Source organism: Struthio camelus, chromosome 2 (assembly GCF_040807025.1).
Source record: "Struthio camelus isolate bStrCam1 chromosome 2, bStrCam1.hap1, whole genome shotgun sequence".
NCBI lineage: Eukaryota > Metazoa > Chordata > Aves > Struthioniformes > Struthionidae > Struthio > Struthio camelus.
In genome coordinates, this window is record NC_090943.1 from 56396657 (window position 1) to 56420841 (window position 24185).

Consider the following 24185-nt stretch of genomic DNA (forward strand, 5'->3'; position numbering starts at 1 on the left):
TGATTGCACCAGCATAGGTTTTCTTGGTCATGATCCTACAAATTGGGGTTCAGAAAGTGCTCTCTAAAGAACAAGCTATTCTCATACCACAAGTTCTGAACCAATACAGTTGTGGTAGCAGTGACCGTAGTTGTACCACCATCTAGTGGGGTATGAGAGAAATGCTGCCGCCCTTGATGATGCACTTTCCTGTCTGTTCCTGTTTGCACTCAATATACCCTTACGGAATAGGGTGGCATTAATACCTCCCTCTGGAAAGGTGGCTAAGAATCACCTCATCACACATGACTTACTTTCTTAGTTTGTGTATTACTCATTTCCTGAATTATCTTTGGTTAACAAAATTCACACTGGTTAGACAAATTGCTCATTTATTTTTGCAGCAGTTTATTTTCATATTACTGTGGTTATTTTATTACTACAATTTAACTTAGCACCAAGTTACTAATCAAAACACTTCCAGAAAGCCACTCAAACATGCTAACTTTAACATAAACACTAGGTTTTGGTTTTCCTTTCTAACCAGCAGTTAAGGTCAGTCTTTCTGAAGAAAAATAAACATTTTATAAATGAACATACCCACAACTCAATTTTATTCTGTGTCACAAACTCCTCACACCTAGATGTTCCCTCCTGGAATTTTTCCAGTGTCAGTCTAAAGTCTTCCTGTAAATTTTGTCCAACTTACACAGGCATATCTCATCTCTCTGAGATTTAAACTACAATTACAGCTGCCCTAATGCAAGCTCCCTACTCCAAAAATGACTACTAATTCTAAAGTTTATTTCTAGGAAGATAAAAGTTAACACTGCCTGGAGTTGCAATGAAAAAAGTCTAAATAAAATTCGAGAATTACAATCCTTCCTTCCCTTCTACTTCTCCCACAGCCTTGACAAATTTTAGGACCAGCTTTATTACAGAACTCAGGCATAACAGTTATGCAACCATAAGGCCCACAGAGCAAAGTATGAAATGAAAGTTTAAACTGCTTCCTCTACATATTTCTGGAATATCCACAGTACTAAGAAATTACGCAAAGGAGCAGCTATTATATTCTCTGCATACACCTGCTGCATCACTGCTGGTGATCTCATCTATCTCTTCACAACATCAACAGGTATTAAGAATGGAATATGCTTTGATCTTGTGTGTCCATTTCTGCCTTAGCCTATGGTGAAACTGCTGGACATGCTAGCATAGACCTGCTACTAGGTATACCAACTTCCTGTACGTGTAGGATACTGTCATTTCCTCTCTTCTTGTAAGGTGAAGGAAAGACAACGGATTTCAAATCAATTCTTTATGTTCAAAAAATTAAAACGTTAAAGACGGGTGATGCACAGACATGTGACAGAACCAGTATACATTAATGCTGTGGCACATCTTATATTACTTTAAACTCTGTGCCTCTTGTTCCATCTGGTGTCATAGATTCGCTACAATTCAGCATCTGCTTTGCCTATACACATGCACTATATGACTGTGTTTTGTTTTATGCCACAGAACAGTGCCTGTAACGAGGATACACTCAGAAAAAAAGCAAGCAGGTTTTTCTAGGCTTTTCATTTCTATTCCATTCTGTTCTAATTACCTGCTACACATTTCATGCTGTTCATTTCTGTATCTGAAATGCTCAAAAAGCCCTATATACAAGCACAAAATCTGACTAGTTTTCATCAAGTTTACTTCCCTTTCCTGAAAAAAAAAACTTTGCACTTCTCTTAGCTCAACCTTCTCTTTGATCCTTGCTTCACACTTACTCATGATTTCGTTCTCTCCCTCCTCTGTTCCTCCCACTGGCTTTTCCTCTACCTTCCACTCTCTTCCACTTCTTTTTGGTCATCCTTCATCTCCCCTTCTCTTGCCTCAATAACCCTCTTAAGTTTTTCCTTGCTTACATCTTAGTATGATTCTGGAAGCAGGGAGGTTCAATGATCTAAAAATGTTCTTATGGAATCTAGGTTCTTCAACCCATTGCTCCAGTACCTTGACCTAGATAAAACATCAGCACACATCCCGTAAAAACATCTAACTGCCAGGATCTCCCACTACCCTATTTCAACTTTACCTCATTTATACTCAGATTTCTCTGCAAAAATCTGGATACGACCAAGCAGTGACAATTCTGCACTTTTGATCAAGATCAGGGCTAACAGCCTAAGCGTAACTTTCTTAATCTAGCCTGCTGATTGTAGAGAGCCACCAGCAATTGCTTCCTATAGCACGCAAAATGAAAAACCCACACCATGACAGCAAGAAGTTACTAATAGCTGTTAGTAACTGGATACCACTAGGTCATAACTGTACAGGTTACAGATGCACCATCTGCAATACACAAAGAAAAGTAAACTTTTAGAAAAAGAAGTAGGGAGAACACATAAGCCAAAAAGCTGAAACGTGTTCAATGCACTTCTAGGAATGACTAAGTCGTATGACATCTAAGGTTGCCACCTGCCACAGCAGGTCTATGCCACTCCTTTAAAAACTTAAAAGAGATTCTGCAATAGTTTTTACATGTCAGTCAAACTGAATCCATCCAAGTTAAAAGGGCAAAATTTCTTGGACAAGGTCTGTGTGTTCTATGTTCATGTGGTAAAGAGAACCTAAATTGAGAGCAGCTCTCCACAGTAACGCAGGAGCCAAAAAGCATAATTAAGCATGATTTATTCATCATTGCTCCCTATTCCATGAATAAAATAACTGATGCTTTTGAAAATTACATTTCTATTTCTCCTCTTCCGATAGATTTGCAAATGGGAATTACGTTGTAACTCAATAAACATCCTATTTAAGCTGTTCAAATTAAAATCACTGTTCATATATATTTTTCCAATTGAAATTCTACTTCTCAATGGGGCCTAGGAACCCTGACAAATGCTTTACATAGTATAAATCTAAAGAAGCTATTTTAAGCTTTAAATCTTCACTGCAGAGCTTCAGCAGGTAGAGGCAAGTGAGTAAAATTAAAACCTTATTTTTCTACTCATTCAAAATTATTTCAGAACTTTGCCCTGTATTTGGAAATCAGAAATTTGGACAAGCTTTCTTTTAGTTGTAGTATGAACAGAATCTTTAAAATCATTTTAAAATTACGTCAGATATGATTATTTCAGAATTCACAGACAGAAAAATAAAATAAAGTAAAGCTTCTTGACTGTGTGGTTAAAAATCCTAAGAAAACAACTTCAGAATTCACTGCCAGATGTCATGCCCCAGAAGCACTGTGCTACTATCAAGTACAATTTTCCATTTGGCAATTTAATTTTAGAAGGAATGCAAAACAAAAAAAGGTTAATGAAGTTTAAGAAAACAGATATCCTCACATTGAGATCATATTCATAATTGCATATGTACCACTACAAACATACACCACTTTAGTCAATATAGGTAATGCCACCATGATAACTTTATTCTGATCTCAGATTATAGCCTCATCCTTAAATGAGGCACTATTAAGTTGCTTGCATTCAAATATGCATATAAACATCCAAAAGTGTTACCATAACAGTTTTTATTTAAAAAAAAAAACTAATTTACATGTTTTTCCCAGGTACATCTATTTTTTTATTTTTTATTTTAAAAAGTACTGTATGTATCAAACATTTAAGTTTTATCCCATCACTGTTAATTCTCTTTGAAGAGCTGTTAAACACAACCAAATTTAAGGAACTTCAGTGTAACTGCAAGAAAAAGCTTTTAGCTTTCTAAAGATATGAGAAGTGGCTTCGTATTTTGCGGCATGAAAATGACATGCCATTAGTAACTAATCCTTGTGTTTATAGCGTTCTTTTTGGAATGACAAAATCACAAATAAGAACTCATACCCTGCATAAACTAACACAAGATATATTGAAGCTATTCAGATGAATAGACTGTATTTGGAAAAATCTGTCAACATTCACACTTTAACAGCTCTTTAAAGAGACAATGGTGCAGACTAAGTACAAGCTTTTTGCCTCAGTGTAATACACGTTTGAAATTAAAAACAAAACATGGAAGACCAATATCTTTACATTTCATTCTTCAGAAAAAGAAGAATCTTAAAGAAAGCGTTTAGAAGTCCACTTGTGCTTAAAATATTCAATGCATGAGAAAGCCAAAAGAAAAAATACACATTTTTGTACACCATGATCAAAAAGAAAACTTTATAAATTTTCTGAAATTGCACTGTATTTAAAACACTCTCTAGAATCTGCTCCACTTCTAAGTATGGCTACAGAGGCTGCCTGGCACAGTTCCTCTTGCACTTTAATTGCCAACCTGTGGAGGCCCTTCAGGGATAAGCGATGTGAAGAAAGTAGTGATAAAGGACCAAGCAGAAGCCATGAATCCAGGCTGCTGCTCTGTATTGGCATCTTCACCTGCATCTTCTCCATTGTCTTCATCAATCCCATCATCCATAAGTCGTTCCTTTAAAAATAGAAATTGAAGCAATTCAACTGCTTCATTTCAGAGCCCTGAAATAAATTAACAGCAGTATCTCCCTATGCCAAATAGCTTCTGAGAAGAACGTCCTGAGGAATAACTAGCATAAAGAAAATTGGTGAATGAAGAAGAATCAATCAGTGTCTGTTTAAAAATAAAAATAAAAAAAATCAGATTTAAGTAGTAGGCACAACACTGGGGACAACGCTGACAGCTTTCTGGTTGAGCCAGCTATATTTCACAAAGCTGACTTTCTGTCCAGCCACTACAACAAAGTTACTGAACTATAAAAAAAACAAAGTTGCATTTGCCAGCTTTATTCATTCCCAATTCAAGTTAGTTTTGTACTATCAACAGATAGTTACAAATACTTTGCAAGGTAACATATAGAAGTCTCAAAAAAAGTCTGCCACTACTCACCATCTCTTCAAGATCAGGATTATTTACATTTTGCCCATCACGGTTCACTTCCACATTATTGGCTGCCTGTTGTTGGCCTCCCTCTTGCCTAAAGGGGAACCATCCAGCTTGGTGTCTAGTTAATAAAATAGAATAGTTGAAAACCTCCCTTTTGAAAGGAAGAAAAAGATCTGCTATTGCTGCTACCTACTGCAGTAGGTTCCTCAACTACTTTCAACTGAACGAGGCTGCATGTATTCTTTCAGAAGTGTTGCTTCTAGATAGCAAAACCCTTATTAACCCAGATATCAAAGAATAGCCTTTCTGAGAGCTGCTCTGTAAGTTTAAAGAAGTGCTGTTCACAGCCCACTGTTCTAGAAGATGAAGTCTACCAGGATTAGGTGATGAAATACACAGAATATATTTTTGTGGGGGTGGAGCAGTGGGGAGGGTGTCCTCCCCATTTTTGAGTGCCTAAGTTTTATTCATTTTCACAGGGTAGCCTTAAGTTTCAAGCTTAGAGTTGATTTTTCTGGGGGAAAAACAATTTAAAATTTTGCTAAGGCTCAAACCACATTACTGCTTTAAATTAAAGAAGCCTCTCCTACATTTTCAAGTGTCTATACTCTGATTTCCGCTTCTATCATACCTGTATCAGAAACAAAAAGCTCTTGTGAATACGTTCTTTAAGTTACACAGATCAGACTACCATGTAAAGGGAACTGTCAATGAATGACGTGTCTACAATATCAAGCATTACTGCCATTTTCCACGCTGTATCACTGAGGTATTTTCATATATAGGGTGAAACAGTGACGACGTCTCATATTTCTTAACAAAAATGGGCAGAGAGCATAGGTCTTCAGCATGCATCGTAAACATTTTTTTAGTCCCTGCACTTCTGGCAAGTCTAGTACCCAGTGTTACAGCAGCACTCGATCTAACGTAATTTACTGCACACATTCTGTAAATTTCTTTTTAAGTTACAGTGAATTTAGCTCTGCAATTTTTCCTTCATATCTAAGCATTAAATGTTTTAAGTTTATGTAAGCATACCTTTGAGTTAATTATATGAACTTCTTTTCCATTCTCACTTTTTATATTTCCATCCCAAAAGCCTCCATTTCTAAAACACTGATCTGTTAACATCACCAACAATTAGAAGCACTGTTTCAGGTAAAATCGGTATCTAACTTACTGTAAAAGTTCTTCGAGAATGTATTTTTTTTAAACTTTTCTCAAATCAGCTCCTCTGCTTGTTTGAAATTCAAATTTGCGTGTACCATATCTTAAAGAAGTAATACCTAAAATTTTGAATTTGGGTAATTTTTCAAAGTTTGGATGGGTTATGCACCAACACCATACTCCACATATCTGATCTGCAGCTGTACTTAACTGTTGTACTCACAAATAAACCAGTAGCATGGCTCCCATTACCATGACAAACCGACTGAAGGAAGAATAGAAGTATACAATGCTGAGAAGAATAGCTGCTCTAGAAAATGTGTACATCCAGTCCAGCCAGTCCCTGTTGAAGTCCTCCTCATTCACTACAGGCCCTCCCTGGGCATTCATCTGGATATTTGGGTTTACAGGCCTGTTCTCCTGGACGGCTACATTTGGCGCTGCTGCGGGCTCATTTGCAGGAGCACGTTCTGAATTTACAGCTTGGGCAACTGCAGATCTCACTGGCTCAGTGCTGGAAGTCACTTGTGCTGAAACAGCAGCTTGGCTAAAAATTTAAATACAAAACCGGTTTGTGAAAAAAAGAAACATGATGCATCACAACATTTAAACCTACTCTGTCTTCTTCTCTGCACTAACTGGAGAAAAAAAACCCTTCCGATACAATACAAGGTTAAAACAAAACACGCTTTTCCGTTATATCTTTGCTTATTAAAACATTCATTTAATTCCAATTCGAAACTGGATTTTACAGTTTGCTGGACAAAATTTATCAGCATAAGACAGCCCAGCCACAAAAAAGAAGCACAGAGGTGCTGATCCTACAGACAGCGTTTCAGTTTTTAATACCCTCCTTGCATTAGCGTAACTCAGCACTATCTAAGACAACGCACAGAACAACTTACTATTGCATGTAGTACTGACGTGCATACATTTGTTGCCACCATATCATCTGTAAGGGACTGAATGCAGGGTACATAGGAAATCCAGCAGGAACACCTTGGCCTGAAAATTGGTTGCCTATATTGCTGTAAAAGTAAAGCACTGAATTTTACTAATTGCCACGTTTATAAAATGCATTAGTATAAAAAAATAAAAGTAGCATTTTTCTTCTCATTTGTTCCCCTACAGTAACGCAATTTCAGCATAACTGAAATGACATACAGTGAGATTATCCAACCCATTCCAAAAAGAATACTTCATTTTCGTGCAAAACACTTGGTGATTTCTGTACCAAAAGCATGTGTATTTTTCCGATTAGAATTCTCTTGCTAGCTACATCTCTGTGACAAAACCACAGTAAAAGTTTGTCAAGATTTTGTATGTAAATGCAGAAATTCTTCCAAATAATACTTCGTATGTTCAGAGGTCACCCCTAAAGGCATTGCAAGAGCTATAAACGTAAAACTTACTAGCTTCTATAGCTTTTAGAAGCAACACCTGAAACACTACAGTGACCAACGACATCAGGAACTGAATATGAGTAAAGACAGCAAACTCATCTTTCATCTTCAGATGCAGCTTCCAAAGACCACAGCTAGGAGAACATTGCAAATGCATTACTCTCCCCACTTACCATTTTGTGCATAAGGGATTCTCTGCTGTACAGGCTTTTAACAAAAGTTCACGTGCAAGAGATATACAGCTCCTACATAGGTTTTAGGTTTGGTATTGTCTGCTTTTAAACTTCTTTTAGCCTCTCTTACCTCCTAGAGTATATAGCATGTTTTGGCAAGATTTCCAACTCTTTCCCTCAAGATTTTGATGTAGTAAATGGTAGTAAACCAGGACATCTTTCAGGACAGCACGAGAGTATAAAGCATAAAGATAAGTTTATTCAGACTGCAGGTAGCAAAAGCTGAGACTGCTGTAATTGTACTGCAGACTACACCTGTTCCCTAAGTAAGGAACTCCCTGCAAAGATATCACCAAGAGATTTCATTAGTCTACCAGGCATCCAGATATGCAAGACATGCCCAGAAAGATGGGAGGAAGACATTAAAACCTGTTTCCACCTTATATATGATAAAGTGAATGTTTCACTGCAATTCTGGACAAGAGCCTGCCATGCAACTCTGCGACGTCTGCTAAAAGAGTTTATTTTTGTAGTCATTACCTGTTTTGACAACAGTTAAAAAAAATAAAAAAGAAAATAAAGCAAAAGCTACTTTCCTAGAACCACATACAAAATTAGACGGTTATAAGCGATAATCTAGATTTCTTTTGTAAATTGCAAGGGTGAACTAGCAGCCTTGCTGATGCAACTTATTTCTGCAAAATCAACATGTTTGAGCAGTAAAGCTGTCAAGCTCTTATTCAAGAATGAAAATCAAGCTCTTATCTTTAAGGCTGTAAACTTTAAAAATGTGATTGCTGCATCCTCTTAAATTGACAAACACTAAGAATTTTAGAGGAGTCCTATTTCTCATAAAATACTGACCCCTCACTTGACCCTCAAAATGTAAAGATAAAATACCTATATAGCATATTTGACTTAAGTACTTTATTGTGACAAAACACTGATCATTGTCTCAATTTCATGCAGGTGGATTATGGTATGGGAATGAGAATAAGCAGGATCACTGTTCCACCACAAATATATCCGCAGCTCAGTCACTGAAAGACAGTGCTACCTAAGAACCTGGTAGAGTGAGTTCTGCCGGAATTTAACAATTCTTTTTCCAATTAGATAAAGATTTTAGGGTTGTTTTTCTTTAAAACTGTCGAGCTGAGTTCAATAAAAGTTGGGAGGTTTACTCTTAATAGCCCTCCTCACAAACAAGCCTTTTATAAATATTACAGGATTTGAGTCTCCGCTTTCTTCCAAATTCTTTCCAAAGTTGTTCTCTCAATGTCTTAAAGCTTAAGGGTAAAGCATAGAACGAGAAGTGGTCAAGCAAGATAAACCGTAGGAGACTTCAGTTATGTCAAGTTCTTTCCTTTCACATTCAAATACATACATACATACACACACACACACAATATAGACTATATATTTATTTCTTTTCTAGGAGATGTGACTTTTTGAGAAGCAAGACTTTTTCAAAATCCGGTATCATTAACGAGAAATGAAGCAGACATCAGTATCAAAAGAACTGGTCTCTCCATTAGAATGCTAACTAGCAGAGAAGTATTTTATTTGCTCATCAAAAAACATAATGAGGAAGATGGTGTAAATTATATAGCCATTACAGGTGGCAAGCTATTAACTTTGCTTTTGAAACTCAGAAGCAACTCTAAATCTGGTATAGGGCACTTCACTGAGAAGAACCTCTCCAAAGGAAGAGGTCCTTCTAAGCAAATTGAGTTGGCTTGCAGTTAGAGGAAAAAAGAAAGTGGCACATGCTTTCTTCTCATCTTTTTTCCAAAAGGAGGAGAAACAGGCAGGAAATAGTATTTCAAGAGAATGGCAGCAACAGCAGAAGAACAGGGAAGTAAACTGGAGAGGCAAAGGCATTCTAAAAATGGAGAACCAAGCACTGCAGACAATAGAATAGTCAGGTAAGTCAGAAAATAGATTTAAGGTTCAAATGCAGAGGTAGCTTCAGAATATTCTGAGAAGAAAGAGGCACACTACTCCTCAAATGGCTAAAAATCCCAGAATTCACTACTTTCAGTATATTGTAGAAACCTAAAATGAGTTAATACTCATTTCAGAGTAAGGTTTTGGAACAGGTTAACATTTTACAGTTAAAAACTGGTATTATAATAAAGATACTGCACACCACTAGTGGAAAAAAAAGATGACTTTATTCCCACTTACAAGCTCAGTCTTTGTCATCTTGCATCACTGCATTTGTTTAATGGTCGTGACCCATGATGAGACCAATCTCATTTACTACATAGTCTCATATGAGACTGGGACATCAGCTTTAAATGCTATTTCAATATTGACTGTGTATTTGCTACTTAAAAAAAATAGATATAGATATAAAAATATATATATATACACACACACACACAGAGCAAACTGAGGCTACTGATGAAGCAAAGCTGGTATCTGTGTGCCAGAACATACTGTATGCTGCCAGTATGCCATCTTGTTCACTTTCCAACATGACTACATATTATGTATGTAACAGCTTTATTAGGTGAGCTGTTCAGGCTGACAAATAATCTTACTGCCTTGATGCTCCTCATGTCTTGATTGCTTTCAAGTATTCTCTAATCTGAAATGCAAGCCACTTCAGGACTGAGCTCACTGGTTCTGAGTTTTCACCTGTGTAGCCATAGGCCAGAGCCCCATTGTGCTAAGTCCATAGGAGCAGACAATAACTTACCTTTACTCTGCATAGCAAAATAATGGCTTAGTAGAAATATAAACTCCTTCCATATTCCCACCTCAAATCTAGATTTTTGAAAAACTGGGTTTTCTGCCTCAAAGTAACATAAAGATCTATTTCTCTGCCATGTTTTAACAACCCGAGCTAGCTATTTTCCCAAAGTGTATGCAACTCACACACTGCAACTTTGTTCTAAGAATGAAAAAACAGCAAAATCACACTTCACTACCTGACATTTGTATTATTTATTTGTACAAATTACTGTTACTAATGACAGTGTTGCAAAATGCCCAAGGACACTAACCCTCACATATGTTTTCAAGTATCTGGTGACTTTTTCGATCAGTAGAGTCTACAGTTCATCGTGCAGCTAGAATAAAACAGTGTTTGGTCATAGAACAATACAGAAAATCCACAAGGCAACAAGAATTTAAGCTTCTAATCTTGACTGTTCCTAATAAGTCTCATTGTGTGAACAGATTACATTAAAGTTCGATTTCACTGCCCCCAATGATGCGTTAAGAGAGTGGCTAAAAACAGAAGGTGTTTATTAATGCTGGAATATAGGTAGCAGCGACCCAGGGCAAGAACAAAGATGCATCCAACTGGTAAAGACTACTGAAAGCATTAAAAAGGATGCTTCAAAAAGACCGCAGACTGCAGCAGGCACTGGCACAAACTGACTGACTTTCGGACTAGAGCAGAGCCAGTGCCCGGTAGCCTACAGCAAAAAATCTGCCTAAAGCTCTGACAGCATTCCATTAAATTACCTTTATGAGAAAGACCTAAAATCATTTAGGGTGCGTTTATGTTCATATTTCTGTTTGGATCTGAACTGCATTCTTGAAGCAAACCTCTCAATCGTTCCCTCTTATTAGACTTTTTGGTTATGACATAGAACACTCTTGGATCACGAACTGGATTCCTTTTGGATGAAACTAAATTGAAAGATGTGATTTAGGTGCACTCCTAAAGTGCTTCAGCCACAAATGAGCACCCACTCCAGGTGACTAAGCTACAGATAGTCCAAACAAGATACAAAGCCCTGAAATACGGACAGTGTTGATGCTATGTTCTCAGCACCAACTGTTTCAGTGATCTGTAGATCCACTCCTCTTAACCCACGCTAAGACGTAGCCTTAGAGTAGCCTAAAAAAAACCCCAACTTTTTAAAAACATAGTAATATATTCCAGATTATCCAGCTGAAAAAAAAAAAATCAATATTAAAATACAGGTGGGAAGAATCAATGGTTGCCATCTATTTGAAGTTCAAAATCTATTTTGTTCATCACACATACTGATGAAAAGCTCACGCTTGCCATACGTTTACATGAAAGATTAAATTAAAACCTCTTACAGATTAGTAATTTACACAGCATGCAATAAATAGCTTCCGGAATGAATTTACTGTAGACAGAACAGTATCCCTGACAGTCAAACTAGTCTCACCTAATTTCTTCAAAGAGGCAAACATAACTGTTTTTGCAAAGATTAACATGGTCAGAATATGAGCGCTCCTGCTACTGCAAAGGTGATTCCATCCTAGCATACATAAGTTTCTACATACATAAGTTTCTATCTACATACATAAGTTTCATGTAGATAATAAAAAGGACTTGAAAGAATTAAGGATGAAAAGTGGCAAGTAAAACTAATAAAGTCTAGATTCTAACAAGAGAGTAACTGAACTAAATTTTAAACACTTCTTGACAATTATTGTCTTTCCAGTGAAAGAAAGAGTCATTAATCTGTTAGCAAGTTATAGTTTTTTGCTTTGACGTTCTCTCCCTCCGCCCCCTGCCAAATAAATGCAAAATAAAATTACTGGAAACTACATGGGACGGGGAAAACACCTTGGCAGAACCAAACCTTGAAAGTAAGTGTCCCCGGAGGACACTAAAGCTATCAAACCAGAATGTACTATCCTCCTCTTCTCCCCTTGGAAGAAACAAAGAATGTTTAAGAAGCTGCAGAAGTCACAGGGGCTAAAAATTCCTGAAGCTGAATTTTAAATTCACAAAAAAAAGACATGACTTTGAAAGTTACAGAATAACAGATCTAATCTAGAAAAGTACACTGGCTACATTTCATTCTGTTATGTGAGCATGCAAATACTTAGAAATTCTGTTGTAGATTCACACTTACTCAAAACATCTGCATATCATTTCCGCTGCTAAATCCAATACGGGCAGAAGTGAAGAGTTACAAACTCACGTGCCAAAAACTACGCATCATCGTATTCTGACAAGATTTTAGTCTTAATGGCTATATTGAAATATAACAGACTAGAAAAAGCAGCCAGAAGCAATCATTTGATTCGTTATATTACTAAGTGCATCTACGATAAGTGCACTTAGATAAATATTACAACTGCACCTATCAACAGAAAGCCCAGGGCAGAAAGCATGAAGAAAAAATAAACAACCACCTGAAGGGGGGCACCTAAACACTTACTTTTTGAGCGACTCCTGGCTAAAAACATCAACATTCACATGAAAAATGTTTCTAAATTTAATTTAGGCTTCAAGATGAAGTAGTAAAATCATTTTGCGGACTATGAAAGAAACGTAATTGTAATTGAACATCTAAAAATATTCTGAAGAGTATCAAAGAGCTGAGGATTACTTCAATTTCACTTACCCTTGCATTAAATAAGGGAACTGGTGGCTTGGAATGGGATTGCTTTGTGCTTGTGGAAGATTACGATGCCTCATTCCATCTGCACTAGTGTTCAAAGACGTAGACGAAGCTTCTTGGTTTGTGGGTGAAGCAGTAGTTGATCCAGAACGGTCCAAACTCTTAAAAAAAAGAAAATTTGAGGTTGGGGATTTTTTTTGCCTCAGTTACAAGATTTACTGCTTCGTCTTAAAAATCTATTTGCTTTTATGTTTTGTCGTGAGTCTTATTGCGTGTATATATAAGCAACGCAGCAACAGGCAAGTTTGGTGGGGTTTTACTGGTTCTGGCAAGCCTATAGTTAAAACAAACTCAAAATTACACTTGGGTGCACATATAAGAAAGTGAAGTTTACAGAAAAACTCAACACCTCATAGCTCCCAGAGAAAACCACAAGTCACTGGACAAAGTTTCAAAAAAGCTGGACCAAACTAAACCTTAATCCGAAGGATATTTAGCAGCAGTAAGATTTCTAGTAGCTACTGTTAAACATAAGTAATTGCAACCTCAGGTTATAGCTTTACATTCAGAGGATGCAGTCCTGCAGTAGCTTAAAAGCTACCTTTCCTCTGTCCTTGTCTTCCGTTTCCCCTTCTACTCTTCTAATCATCAGCATCTTCACCGTACCAGTTGCCCAATCCAAATTTCTATGCCAACTGACGAGGCTGGGGGTAGAGAATAGGGAAGTAGCCAAAAACTACTCAGGCTCCCAGAGGCATACGTGAAACTAGAGTTTCAGACCTTCAGTGCTTTACAAGATAGATACTTATCTATCCGGAAGTAGAATAACAGCTGGCTCTCCTAGATTACTTGTCACCATAACAAGGCTATAATTTTGCCAGTAAGATGCATTATTTTAGCTTTAATAAATCCCCAAATCCTATTTCTAAGTGTTACTGTAATGTTTACTCAGTAGAACATCCTCTTCAACTTTGACAACTCAGGAAGTGAGGAGCTGCAATTACTTAAGACATCCATATCACATTTGCCCTACAAAGGAAAACAAGAAAAATTTACCACTAGACAGTGGGGAAAAAACAGATGGAAGAACAAAGGCCATTTATGCTTTGGAATTGTTTCCTTCAAAGTATTAAGAATTTGGCACTGTGTATTACTGACCGTTTTAGGCAGTCATTGGTATACAGCCATTTAAGCATATCATTTACATCTCACCTATGCAGCAATAAAATAATCACAAATGAAGCCCCCTTTGTCCTGCTTGCAAACAACGATATAGGTTTTCGAAAGAGAATATAACCACTATCCACCCTCTACTACTGCTTAAACTGCTCATACTTACAACATAGCAGCCTCAAACAGTACTCTATCAACAGAAGAAGGAAGAAAGTCATCTTATTACCGCATGTGCAAAGGCATTGCTCGTGTGCTGATAATCAAAATATCACAAATGAAAGTACGTACAATGGTTTTGCATATATTCTTTTCTGACTAACCTTCAAGGGTCACTTAGTGATACCATCACCTCTGGAAGAAGCCAAGAGTATCACAGCAATGATGAGCAATTCATCAGAAACATTAACTGCACTTCTGTTAGATGAGCGATTGATAACGCACAGAACAAGAGCGTTCTGTAAACAGCTGACCTAATAAAAAGCTTATAAATGCTTTTTACTCCTCACTACCTCACAGACTACAAACACTGTGACTACTTCGAAGCTACCCAAGTACTGGCCAACTCTTGCCACGCGGAATGAACAGTGGCCAAGCTCCACCTGCCTTTCCCACAACAAGGACACCAATTTGACTGGTCTCTTCCATAGAGCGCCGATGATTTTCCCAAAACAAGAACTTTAATTAAAATATGTCTGAATCCATGGCTCAATTTCTACTAAAGATATGGGGAAAGGGAGGAAAATAAAATCATACTGTCCCATAAAGAAAATATATTTTAAAAAAGACTAGCTTAGAGAAAGTAGTGTGTTTCATCATCTAATGTACATAATTGTGTTACAATTTGAAAAAGGGTTGTATCTGTTTAAAGTGACATGCTTAAATCATTAAGTCAAATTGTACAAATTCATATCCCATGCTGTACTTTCATCGTAACATTTTACAGGCAAGTTTTAAAAACTAAAAGAGAAATTACTGGAAAGCTTCCTCAGGGTAGAAGAAATCCATGTCCTGTATATGAAAAAACTCACTGAGCTACTGCTGGATGTTGAAGCTCCATGACCTTCTCTACTGGTGCTGGGTTTTGGAGAACTTGGGGGTGTCCGGGAAGTACATACCAGATGAACCATATGATATTCATCTTGCTAAAAATTAAAGAAATTGAAGAGGTGAAGCACAATGTGTGTGAAATTTGCAAGTAAAAACTTATTTCTAAAATCCACTTTCAAAGTTAAGTTTGCAATCAATAAAGACACGTTAGACAAAATGGAGAGATCACAAAGCAAAATTGAGCCTAGTACAAGAGAAGCTCAGCGTTTCAAAACTCATGTTTTCTTAGCAGCTGTCTACAACAACACACTGAACGTTCACTTACCCACAATTTTCCCTAAAATTGCAGCATGGCAGAACCCCAATAAAAGACCACACAGAGAAACATGAGGAAGCATAGCCCAAGCTTTACCTTATCTCAAAATATTTTGGAAAAAATCTCAATTCTTTCTAGGGCTCAGTCTCCCTTAAGAAGGCTTACATTTGTGTTAAGATTTAAGGAGTGTTAGTCAATAAGGGCAGCTCAGTTAAAAAAAAAGAAACGTAGGAGCTAAAAGATCAGGAGTAGTCCAGAAAACACCCCAGCTCATGCTTCTACCTCATTCCACTCTAAGCTAGTCTCAAATCTACCCTTTTGAAGTACTATACATGACTCAAGTATTCAAAAACACTTGAAAGTAAGGAAAGAAACTAGTGGCACCACTTGAAGCTAAGTCAACATGCAAGTAATCAGCCCATGCCAATTCCTCAAGAATATGTTGTTTTTCAAACATAGAGCCATAACAACTTCATAATCTACAGCTACTTCATTGTACCAAATGAAAGCACCCCATTAGATCAACACGCATGAAGCTTATATGGTGATAGCAACAAAAACAGCCGGGACTATATATTTAAATTGCGCACTACAGCTGCGGCAATAAGCAGGGGGCAGGCGGACACAACACGGAAAACCACCCAGACAAAAAACACTTGTCATCTTCAAGAGTCACATGGTGGTACCCAGCCAAGTTGCATTTTTTAGTGAAAAGACATTTAGAAACACTTTTTTGTGTTAATTAGAAAAATGCCAGAATACAGGCTTCTCTATGCTTAACTATTAAGGATGAATTTCTTGGAAGACAACGGGACAGCCGCTTTTATACAACACTCTGTATTCCTGCTAAAGTAGGCTATCCATATCCATGCTCATTCCACTCCTCCACCTGTATTTGTTCCTACACCCAAGCATGCCCTCACTGTTATACTAAGTGGAACACTAAGCAATTTCTTACTAGTCAGTGATAGCAAGCAGAAATCAGAGAGCACCAAACACAGATGATCAGCATTCTGACCAACTCAAAAGCCTTTAACCTAACTAGCTATCTTCTTTCCGGAGAAAGACTTAAACCACTTGCAAGTAATATGACTAGCTTCCTTTGTCTCTCCAAGTTAAAAGTGTACAACTTTACTCAAGGGGATATTCATTGTAATATACTTTTATTCATACCTAATGTTTTGGACATCACTATGCATACAGACTTCCAGACTTTCTACCTCCAAATATTTCATACCAGCTAAATATCACTCAACATCAAACATCAAGTATCACAGAACTAATTTCAGAGGCATCCGGTAAATCTCCTGGTAGTTTCAGGAATTATAGATTATCAAGTAGGAAGAACATACCAAAGAGCAAGACTGAACTTAAGAGTAATCATATATTTTTTCCAGAAAGCTTAAACACAAAGAACTTTTCCATCACAGATCTTTATCACTGCAGTTAGAGTGATGAGTATGTTTCTAAATTCACTAAATTCCTTTAACTAAACCCAAGGCCATTAAAGACAAGCTATTAAAACGCTTTAACAAAAAAACAAAAACACCCACCCACACACCTTTCCCCTGTAAAGCGAATGAAGATGATATTAGTTAGGCAACCTCCTCCTCTAGCACATAAACAAGGGTTGCATTTGTTTCCTAAAAATTACACCGTTGTAGACAGGCTGACCAAACTTCAGTGATTCAGACTACGTTTTGCCCATAACAAGCAAAATTAAGCTTTGAGATAAGTTAGCAAAGCATTTTCATATACACCTGTAAGTGGTACCAGATACACACTTGTTGGCAATAGTTCATCTCCAGTTTTCTAGCAAAACCGCACACAGTAAATTTCAATCCCTTATCCTAATCAGTTAAATCCAAATAAGACCTATTTCAAAATCAAGATTAAAAAGGAAAAACGGCATTAGTCAGCGCAAGCAATGCCCAAGATTCCTCTTCATCAGCTTCTTCATATTTATCACAGTACTTCAGTTGCCCACTTAAGAGACTGACTTCTATAAAGCATTATTCTTCTACAAAAACTTGTGTGCATACTAAATACTAAATGTAACCCACTCTTGCAGTCTGTATGCTGATTTTAACATCATTATTTTACCAAAAAAAAAAAACCTATCAACAACACCGTGGTACTGCATCACAGTATCCACATAATTTGCAGGATTAAAAAACTGTGTGATTGCTTAATAACTTGAACTATTTTGAAAATATAGCTATCAATACTTCCTGATCTGCTTACAAAGAATTTAAAGAATATTCAACATAAAGCACTATGCTTTCTGCTACCAACAAAAATTGTAACATACACAATTCTTGATAATTTGCCCTAAACATCATCTTATAACACTTTCAGAAACTTTACTAACTTAACGAAGTCCCCATTTCTCAGTAGCATTGATCAAGGCTATTTGACCCAATCTGAGAACTAAGAGTATTTATTTCAAGACTTCCTACGTGGGATGTCGTGTGTATTTAGGATTTGGATTTAATGGGCATGTTGCCTAAAGAAGACAGAGTTAGGTTAGTAAATTTTTCTCCCCGAGATGAATCAGCAAAATATCAAAAACAGGAAGTATCAACAAACTTCTACGAACATGAACATGGAACAGTTAATATCTGAAGAATAAAGCCAGATAACGAACAGCTTTCCCAGCAAAAGCATTCAGGAGTTTGAAAGTCTATTTCTACATATAAACATATTACCCTTAATTTGCTTACAGAAGTCCCATTTTTAATGTAAGTTCTTGGATTTAAGTCCAGGAAATGAAACGATGTCTCAAGTAAACACAAAGCTGTTAACTGGTCCTGTTTAAGTTATAGCAGGAACCATCCAAAAAAGTCACTCTATGCTATATATATATATATGTATATCACTTATTTGGGACTTGCATAGTCTACTCCCTCTCCCACCAATGGGAAACCTCCAAGTCTTCAAGCACTGATTGTAGTGCTACAACCAGGGGATACTTGAAAATACGTTTTCCACAACATATCAACATTATTTGGATGGCAGTAAGTTCAGTCTTAATGTAACAATGAAAAATTGACGTTAACAATGCAAATTTAAATTCCTATTTCCCCAAAACTGGTTTTGCTCAGGTATCATAGGGTGTTGATATAAGGCTTACTTTTCTGAGAATATCTTTCAGCTGCAGATGATCAGGAAGCAGTCTGCCAGAATACACCAGTCTCTGATCCTTTGTAGACTAGGAGATGGGACAAAGAAAGGAATTTAGCTTTTTCTAGCTGTACAGATATAGAGCTGGAGATAGCATTTGCAGATGAGAAATACCTTATAATTCCAACCACCAACTGATAGCCTTAAAAACATTTCAGAGGCTTTTCAAGTCCAACTCTCAAATGATTTCTGAAAGAACTTTTGCGATTATGCACTTAGTAGCAGTGCTGTAACAATTCCCACCACGTTACTGACACATACTGAAAGAGGGAGCTAGCCTAACCTACTGCTAGAAGAAGAAATCTAGCCTAACATCAGTGGAACAGACACGCGTTATCAGTGAGAAAAATTTGAAGAATTTCCCCATCATGCAAACAGCTAGTCTTGCATCTCTCCTCTTTCTCACGCTCCCTTCACTCTGCAGTCTAATTCATGCTAACGGTAAGAACTACAGACCTGAAATCCAACTAAGGTGAAAAAAAGCTTTCACAGAAGTCCTGACACATTCTTTTCTTGCAATAATCTGTTACAGACTCACAATAACTCAGCAAACACAGAAGAGTTACAGAACATTTCTAAATTTTTTTTCTCCAAAAGATCTAATCATTTTACTAGAAAGATTTATGGCTACTCTAAGCAAAGAATTCTAAGTAGTATATAGTAAACCTGACAAGTTTATTTTTGTTTGTTTGTTTTTTAAACCAAATGCATACTGTCTTTTCATTAGCTGTTCATGAGTAAATCCACAGCTTTAAACAATGAGTGGATAACCTGCCACATAGAGTACAAAACTGTTTTGATCACTTATACTGAAGAAACGTTTTCTATGTTCTTCTCCATTCTTCTCTGGAACTTGCAGCATGCATTATAAGTGAGAAACTTGTTGCTTCAGAACGATCAGTGGAGCCATAAGAAGAGCCTCAGAAACCGTATTTTTGGGTCCTGAGATAGCTTCTCTAGAGATTAATTAGAACTGTGATAAGCACCTAGAAGAAAAATTCTTGCACTATCATCCAAGATGAAGGAACAGGGGAAGTTGTTTCACCTGCCCCACTCATAACACAAGTTCTGCACGGTCAAATTCAGATTTTTTTCCTGCAGCATTTTATACAGGCACTTCCCCTTCTCTCCCACACAACTAAATACCTTCTCCAAAACTACCCCTGTATATAAATTATTTATCAGATTTCTTAATGTGAGGACTTCACAAACAAGAAAGAGCTAGGTTAAACTGATCCCTCAGAGCAGACTACTACATAGTCCCAAATAATGCAATTCAGCTCCATACATAACCACACATACACAAAAAAAAATCATAAACACAGTGTATGCTGTGAATGACACTCAGCCAGAGATACTAATTGGGGAAGAAGAGGTCTTAAATCCACATTCCTCCCCATGCAACTTAAACACCTAACTGTGCACTACAGGAATTACCACCTGGAATTCTCAGGGTTGAAAGCTAACCTGGAATTCTGAGATCTGGGGCAAGGGTGTTAAACGCAGGTGGCAGAAGAGACGATAAATGTGAAAACACAGTAATTTACTCCTGCGCCAGAGGAGTTTCCCCACTGCACTTTCCACTTCAAGGAGCAATATGCTAGTTGCTAGAGTGAAACACTCCAGTGTCACAGAAACAGTGGTCTTACGATTTTTGTTATTAGTAATAGTGGCCCATTTTCAGAAGCAAGTTCATAGAACAATTCTATAATCTAGATCTTAGAGCTCATACTTGAGATGGGAAAGACAGTTTCCAGACCATAACCTAAAAGTTATGTATTTTAAATTAAGAAAACATTAGGATTTGGGTCTGTTTACACACACTTGTTCCCCCCCGCACAAGTCCTTCTGCAATGCTTGGTCCAAGTTAACTATGCTTAGAACATTATTAAGGAGACCAAACCTAACCTCGTGCAACAATTTCTTCTGGAAATACAGTCCATCTCTGAGCTCTCCTCAGTTCCAGTGACAGGGCAGCTATTGTTTTGGTCACTCGGTCTATCTGCCATTATTCCATAGGCAATAAAAATCTGAACACAGCTGGGCAGACTGTGGACAAAATATATACTAGCTGACAGGTACGAAAGGAAGTGAGGAACAGCAAATTTTAAGTGAACATTTGTAAGCATGATTGATGCACTGATTAATGCACTGTACATAAGATCTGCCCAACTAAGACACATGGATTGTTTGTCAAACTCTTCTTTTTTTGAAATAAACATTTATTTTAGGGATGCTATAACTGCAGTACTCTAGCTATGAAAAATTAGTGCAATTGAAAAGAAAAACCTAACAAATGTGAACCTTAGTATAGGCCCACAAACTCATTTAATACCGACTTAAACCCATCGAGTTTACAGTGGCTGAGTGAAGTAACTACGTCAAAATTAATAATGATTAAGCATATTTAAATGTACCTATGACTGGAATTTAAACATATTTAGCTAAATTATTTTTTACCAGATTAATCTGGTAAAACTACATACAACATTGCCTCAAAGCCTAACTTCTCATTTGCCTACTTTAACCAGCTCATTTTCTCAAGATGTGCTCTTAATAAATGGTAAATTTAAAGATTACTTTCAGAGTTATCCTCAGTTTACCAATTGGAAAAGATACTAATTTACAAATGTGCATAGGAGAATAAGGTACAAGTCACACAAGACAACTTGAAAGACTATGCTCAGGCAGTGCTGGCAGCTGGTTTCTGTTTTACACTCTTAACTTCAAGAACACCGCAATACCTCCGTATAGCATCTGTGAGCTAATGTACTCTTGCACTTTTAAAATAGCACAGTAACCAAAGTTATTTCCAGGACTTGGCACATTCAGGGAATGTAGAAATTTGACTGACAAGCCTCTGACACTGTTCTGGTCTTAAAAAAGGCCCCTACTAGCACAAAAGTTTAAACAGACTCTGAAAGAGTAATAAGACTCTAGGTCAAAACATATCAAGCCAAAAATAAGCTTTTCAATTTTACCCCATAGAGTAGACATCCTATAAAACACTTTTTTCCCCCCATGCTATTACTTTAACTTGAGAGGTTCTATAAACCAAAATATTGTGCTCAGGTCCATCTAAAGTACTAAGTACAGTAAATCCAAGTGAAATCTCAGTAACTGACAGAACTTCCACTAAAACTCCCCCATCTTTAACCCAAAACCAAAATAATTTTGAGGATTCTGAACTTTTAAAGTAAGTTTTAATCATGAGAAACATGTGGAGAAATCAATCAATTTTCAGCAGAAGAAAGTTGCATCAGGAAATTGAAGTTTAATATCAATGTGCTGTTTAAAACTCTTTCATTACTAATTCTTCCTAGAAGCCCAATTTAGCAAGATCACAAGGCGAGTTAGAAAACTAACGGGTAAACACACACAAGTATTTTACAGGAGAACATTTTAGGGAGGAAGAAGTGAAATTGTATATTTGTTTCTTTTAAAGGGGATAGGCTCTCTTAGGAGAGAATTACTGACAGCAGTAATTAAATCCACAAGCTCTTAGACACTATTTAACAGATCTCTAATGTATCAGTGATACAGCCTAAACCATTGCCTGCGTTTCTCCTGCTCTCTCCAAAAGGAAAGAATCCCTTCCAAACACAGAACTAGTTACTATTTTACCTCTGAAACGCTTTTCAAAAGTAACTAACAATGCTAATAAATCCTCTGTAGAACGAGACGTACATTCATCATTTACAGTATAAACGTAGCTTTTGCCTGATGTTTTCTACAGCAAGGTCCATGCCCCACATGCTGCAATGTGAAGGCAAAGTACGTCACTCCCTTCATACAGTTTTCTGGAGCAAATTTCCCTTAAAACAAGAACAAACAAACATACACACTGTTCCGTTCAACTGCCATTCTAAACAGGTATGTTACTATCTTTCTACAACAATATACTTTTTCACAGCCTCTTAACCCTCAACTTTAGAACTGAAAGAGCTTAGAAACAAACCGTATTTTCCACGGTGAACAAAAAAGTATAGGTTTTTACGTTAACAGAACTTCAAAACACAGTCAGACCTGTCACAAGAGCATATAAAACAATTGAGAGCATAGCAGTTTTTAGCACAACCTCAACAAATAGGCTTCCCAAAGAAAAGAAAGATTTTTGCAGAGTTTGTTCAATGGCATGTTTCAAATAATATTAAGAATAATCATCTACCTGTTCCACCCTTCAGCGAGCTCACTAAATCATTTTAGTTTCATTAGTATCACATAAGCACTGTAATTATTTTAGACAGAATCATTATTTACAGAAATAATATTGAATTCAGCTGAGATACTTAAGTTCCAATTCCTAAAGACTAATATAGCATTTAATAAATGTCTTCACTGTTACCACCTTTCAGGAAATTAAATTCTGTTCTTTCTAAAATATATACAAGAGTGGCTATTTATATTTCTTACTTCCTCCAAAGCACAGAGCCAGTCGTTACAGAAGCAGGACTCCTCCTTATTTATTTTGTAGAGCATCTAGCCTAAATCTGGATGGGCAGTCCAGAAATTATTGTAACGCCAGCTTTCGCAGCAAGACGAAGGGCTGGCCAACAACTCACCGGCTTACTGGGGTAGACTTTAGAGAGGTGAGATTTCAGTTTGCCCACGGTCCAGTCCAGAAAGCAGTTAATGGTCTGGTCGGTGTATTTCTGGTTGGGAGCCTTGATGATGAGGGTCACCGGGTGATCCACAACGCTTTGGTCCATGCTGCTCGCACGGGCGGCCTGCCCGCCCCTCTCCGCCCCCCGGGAGACGAAAGCTGCCTGAATCTCTCGACGCCGGCGGCAGGTTTCAGTGTCCGGGGACGAACTTCCTGGCCGAGCTGGGGGCGCCCATGCCCGCCCTCGCTCTCACACCGCGGGCAGGGCAGCGGCGGGCAGCGCCCCGGCGTGGGATCTGCCCGCGAAGCGGGGGGGAGACAAAAACACAGGGACGAGACAGAGAGAGGAGGGAGGGGAACCGGCTTAGCTCGTCGCACACGGGCACCCCCCAAACAGGCGACACCGGACGCCGCCACCTCCCGCCCCGCTGAGCCCCCCCCCCCCGCCGCGCCCCGCCCCGCCCCCCACGCGCAGGCCAACGGACACACCGCTCGCCCCCAGCCCACCGCCGCGCCCACACTCACACCCACGGGAAGGAAGGAAGAGGAAATGGGACAGCTCAGTACCCGGAACCAGGCCGCCCGGGTCGGGCCCCACAGCCCCCGGCACCGCCTCGACCTCCGGCCGCCAAGTCGCTTGCGTAAAATGGAGACCGGAAGCGAAGCGTCCCTCCTTCCCCACCCCCCCTCTCCCCGCTAGCGAGCCGCTAGGGGGCGCCCGCGGGCCGTGCGGCCGCGCCGCACTGCGCACGCGCACTGGCCGGCGCCTCGGCGGGGGCGGGGGCGGGGGCGGGGCCGGGACCGGGGGCGGGGTCGGGCCGGGCAGGGCGGGGGGAGGGGTTGCCGGCGTCACGCGCGAGGCCTCGCGGCCAGCGGGGCGGTTGCTGGGGGGGGTGGGGCCGGGGCCGGGCCGTGGCGAGCGGCGGATGTGCG

The 24185-nt window shown here is 38.4% G+C and overlaps 1 protein-coding gene across 8 annotated transcripts; it reads right to left on the reverse strand.

The window, feature by feature from the left end:
• Nucleotides 1–367: 367 nt before the first annotated feature.
• Nucleotides 368–24025, reverse strand: HERPUD2 (HERPUD family member 2). Of its 8 annotated transcripts, none has more exons than XM_068935879.1 (9): nucleotides 23784–24025; nucleotides 23212–23548; nucleotides 18600–18677; nucleotides 15132–15245; nucleotides 12934–13091; nucleotides 6915–7037; nucleotides 6233–6556; nucleotides 4846–4960; nucleotides 368–4410 (listed from the first exon to the last, which is right to left on the reverse strand). In XM_068935879.1, exons 2-9 carry the CDS (start codon nucleotides 23356–23358, stop codon nucleotides 4249–4251), a joined length of 1221 nt encoding a protein of 406 aa, XP_068791980.1. In that variant the 5' UTR covers nucleotides 23359–23548; nucleotides 23784–24025; the 3' UTR covers nucleotides 368–4248. The 8 variants fall into 8 exon arrangements, with proteins under 8 accessions (XP_068791980.1, XP_068791979.1, XP_068791978.1 ...); XM_068935878.1 differs by having other exon boundaries at nucleotides 23778–24010; XM_068935877.1 differs by having other exon boundaries at nucleotides 23820–23997.
• Nucleotides 24026–24185: the final 160 nt, after the last annotated feature.

Excerpts from the sequence above, each read along its gene's own strand:
- HERPUD2 (XM_068935879.1), bottom strand. The coding sequence starts at position 23,358 with ATGGACCAAAGCGTTGTGGATCACCCGGTGACCCTCATCATCAAGGCT. Across the intron at positions 13,092-15,131 it reads CAACATCCAGCAGTAGCTCA|AGTTTGGACCGTTCTGGATC; the intron begins GTGAGTTTTTTC and ends CTTTTTTTTAAG. Across the intron at positions 6,557-6,914 it reads CGTCAGTACTACATGCAATA|CCAAGCTGCTGTTTCAGCAC; the intron begins GTAAGTTGTTCT and ends TTAAATTTTTAG.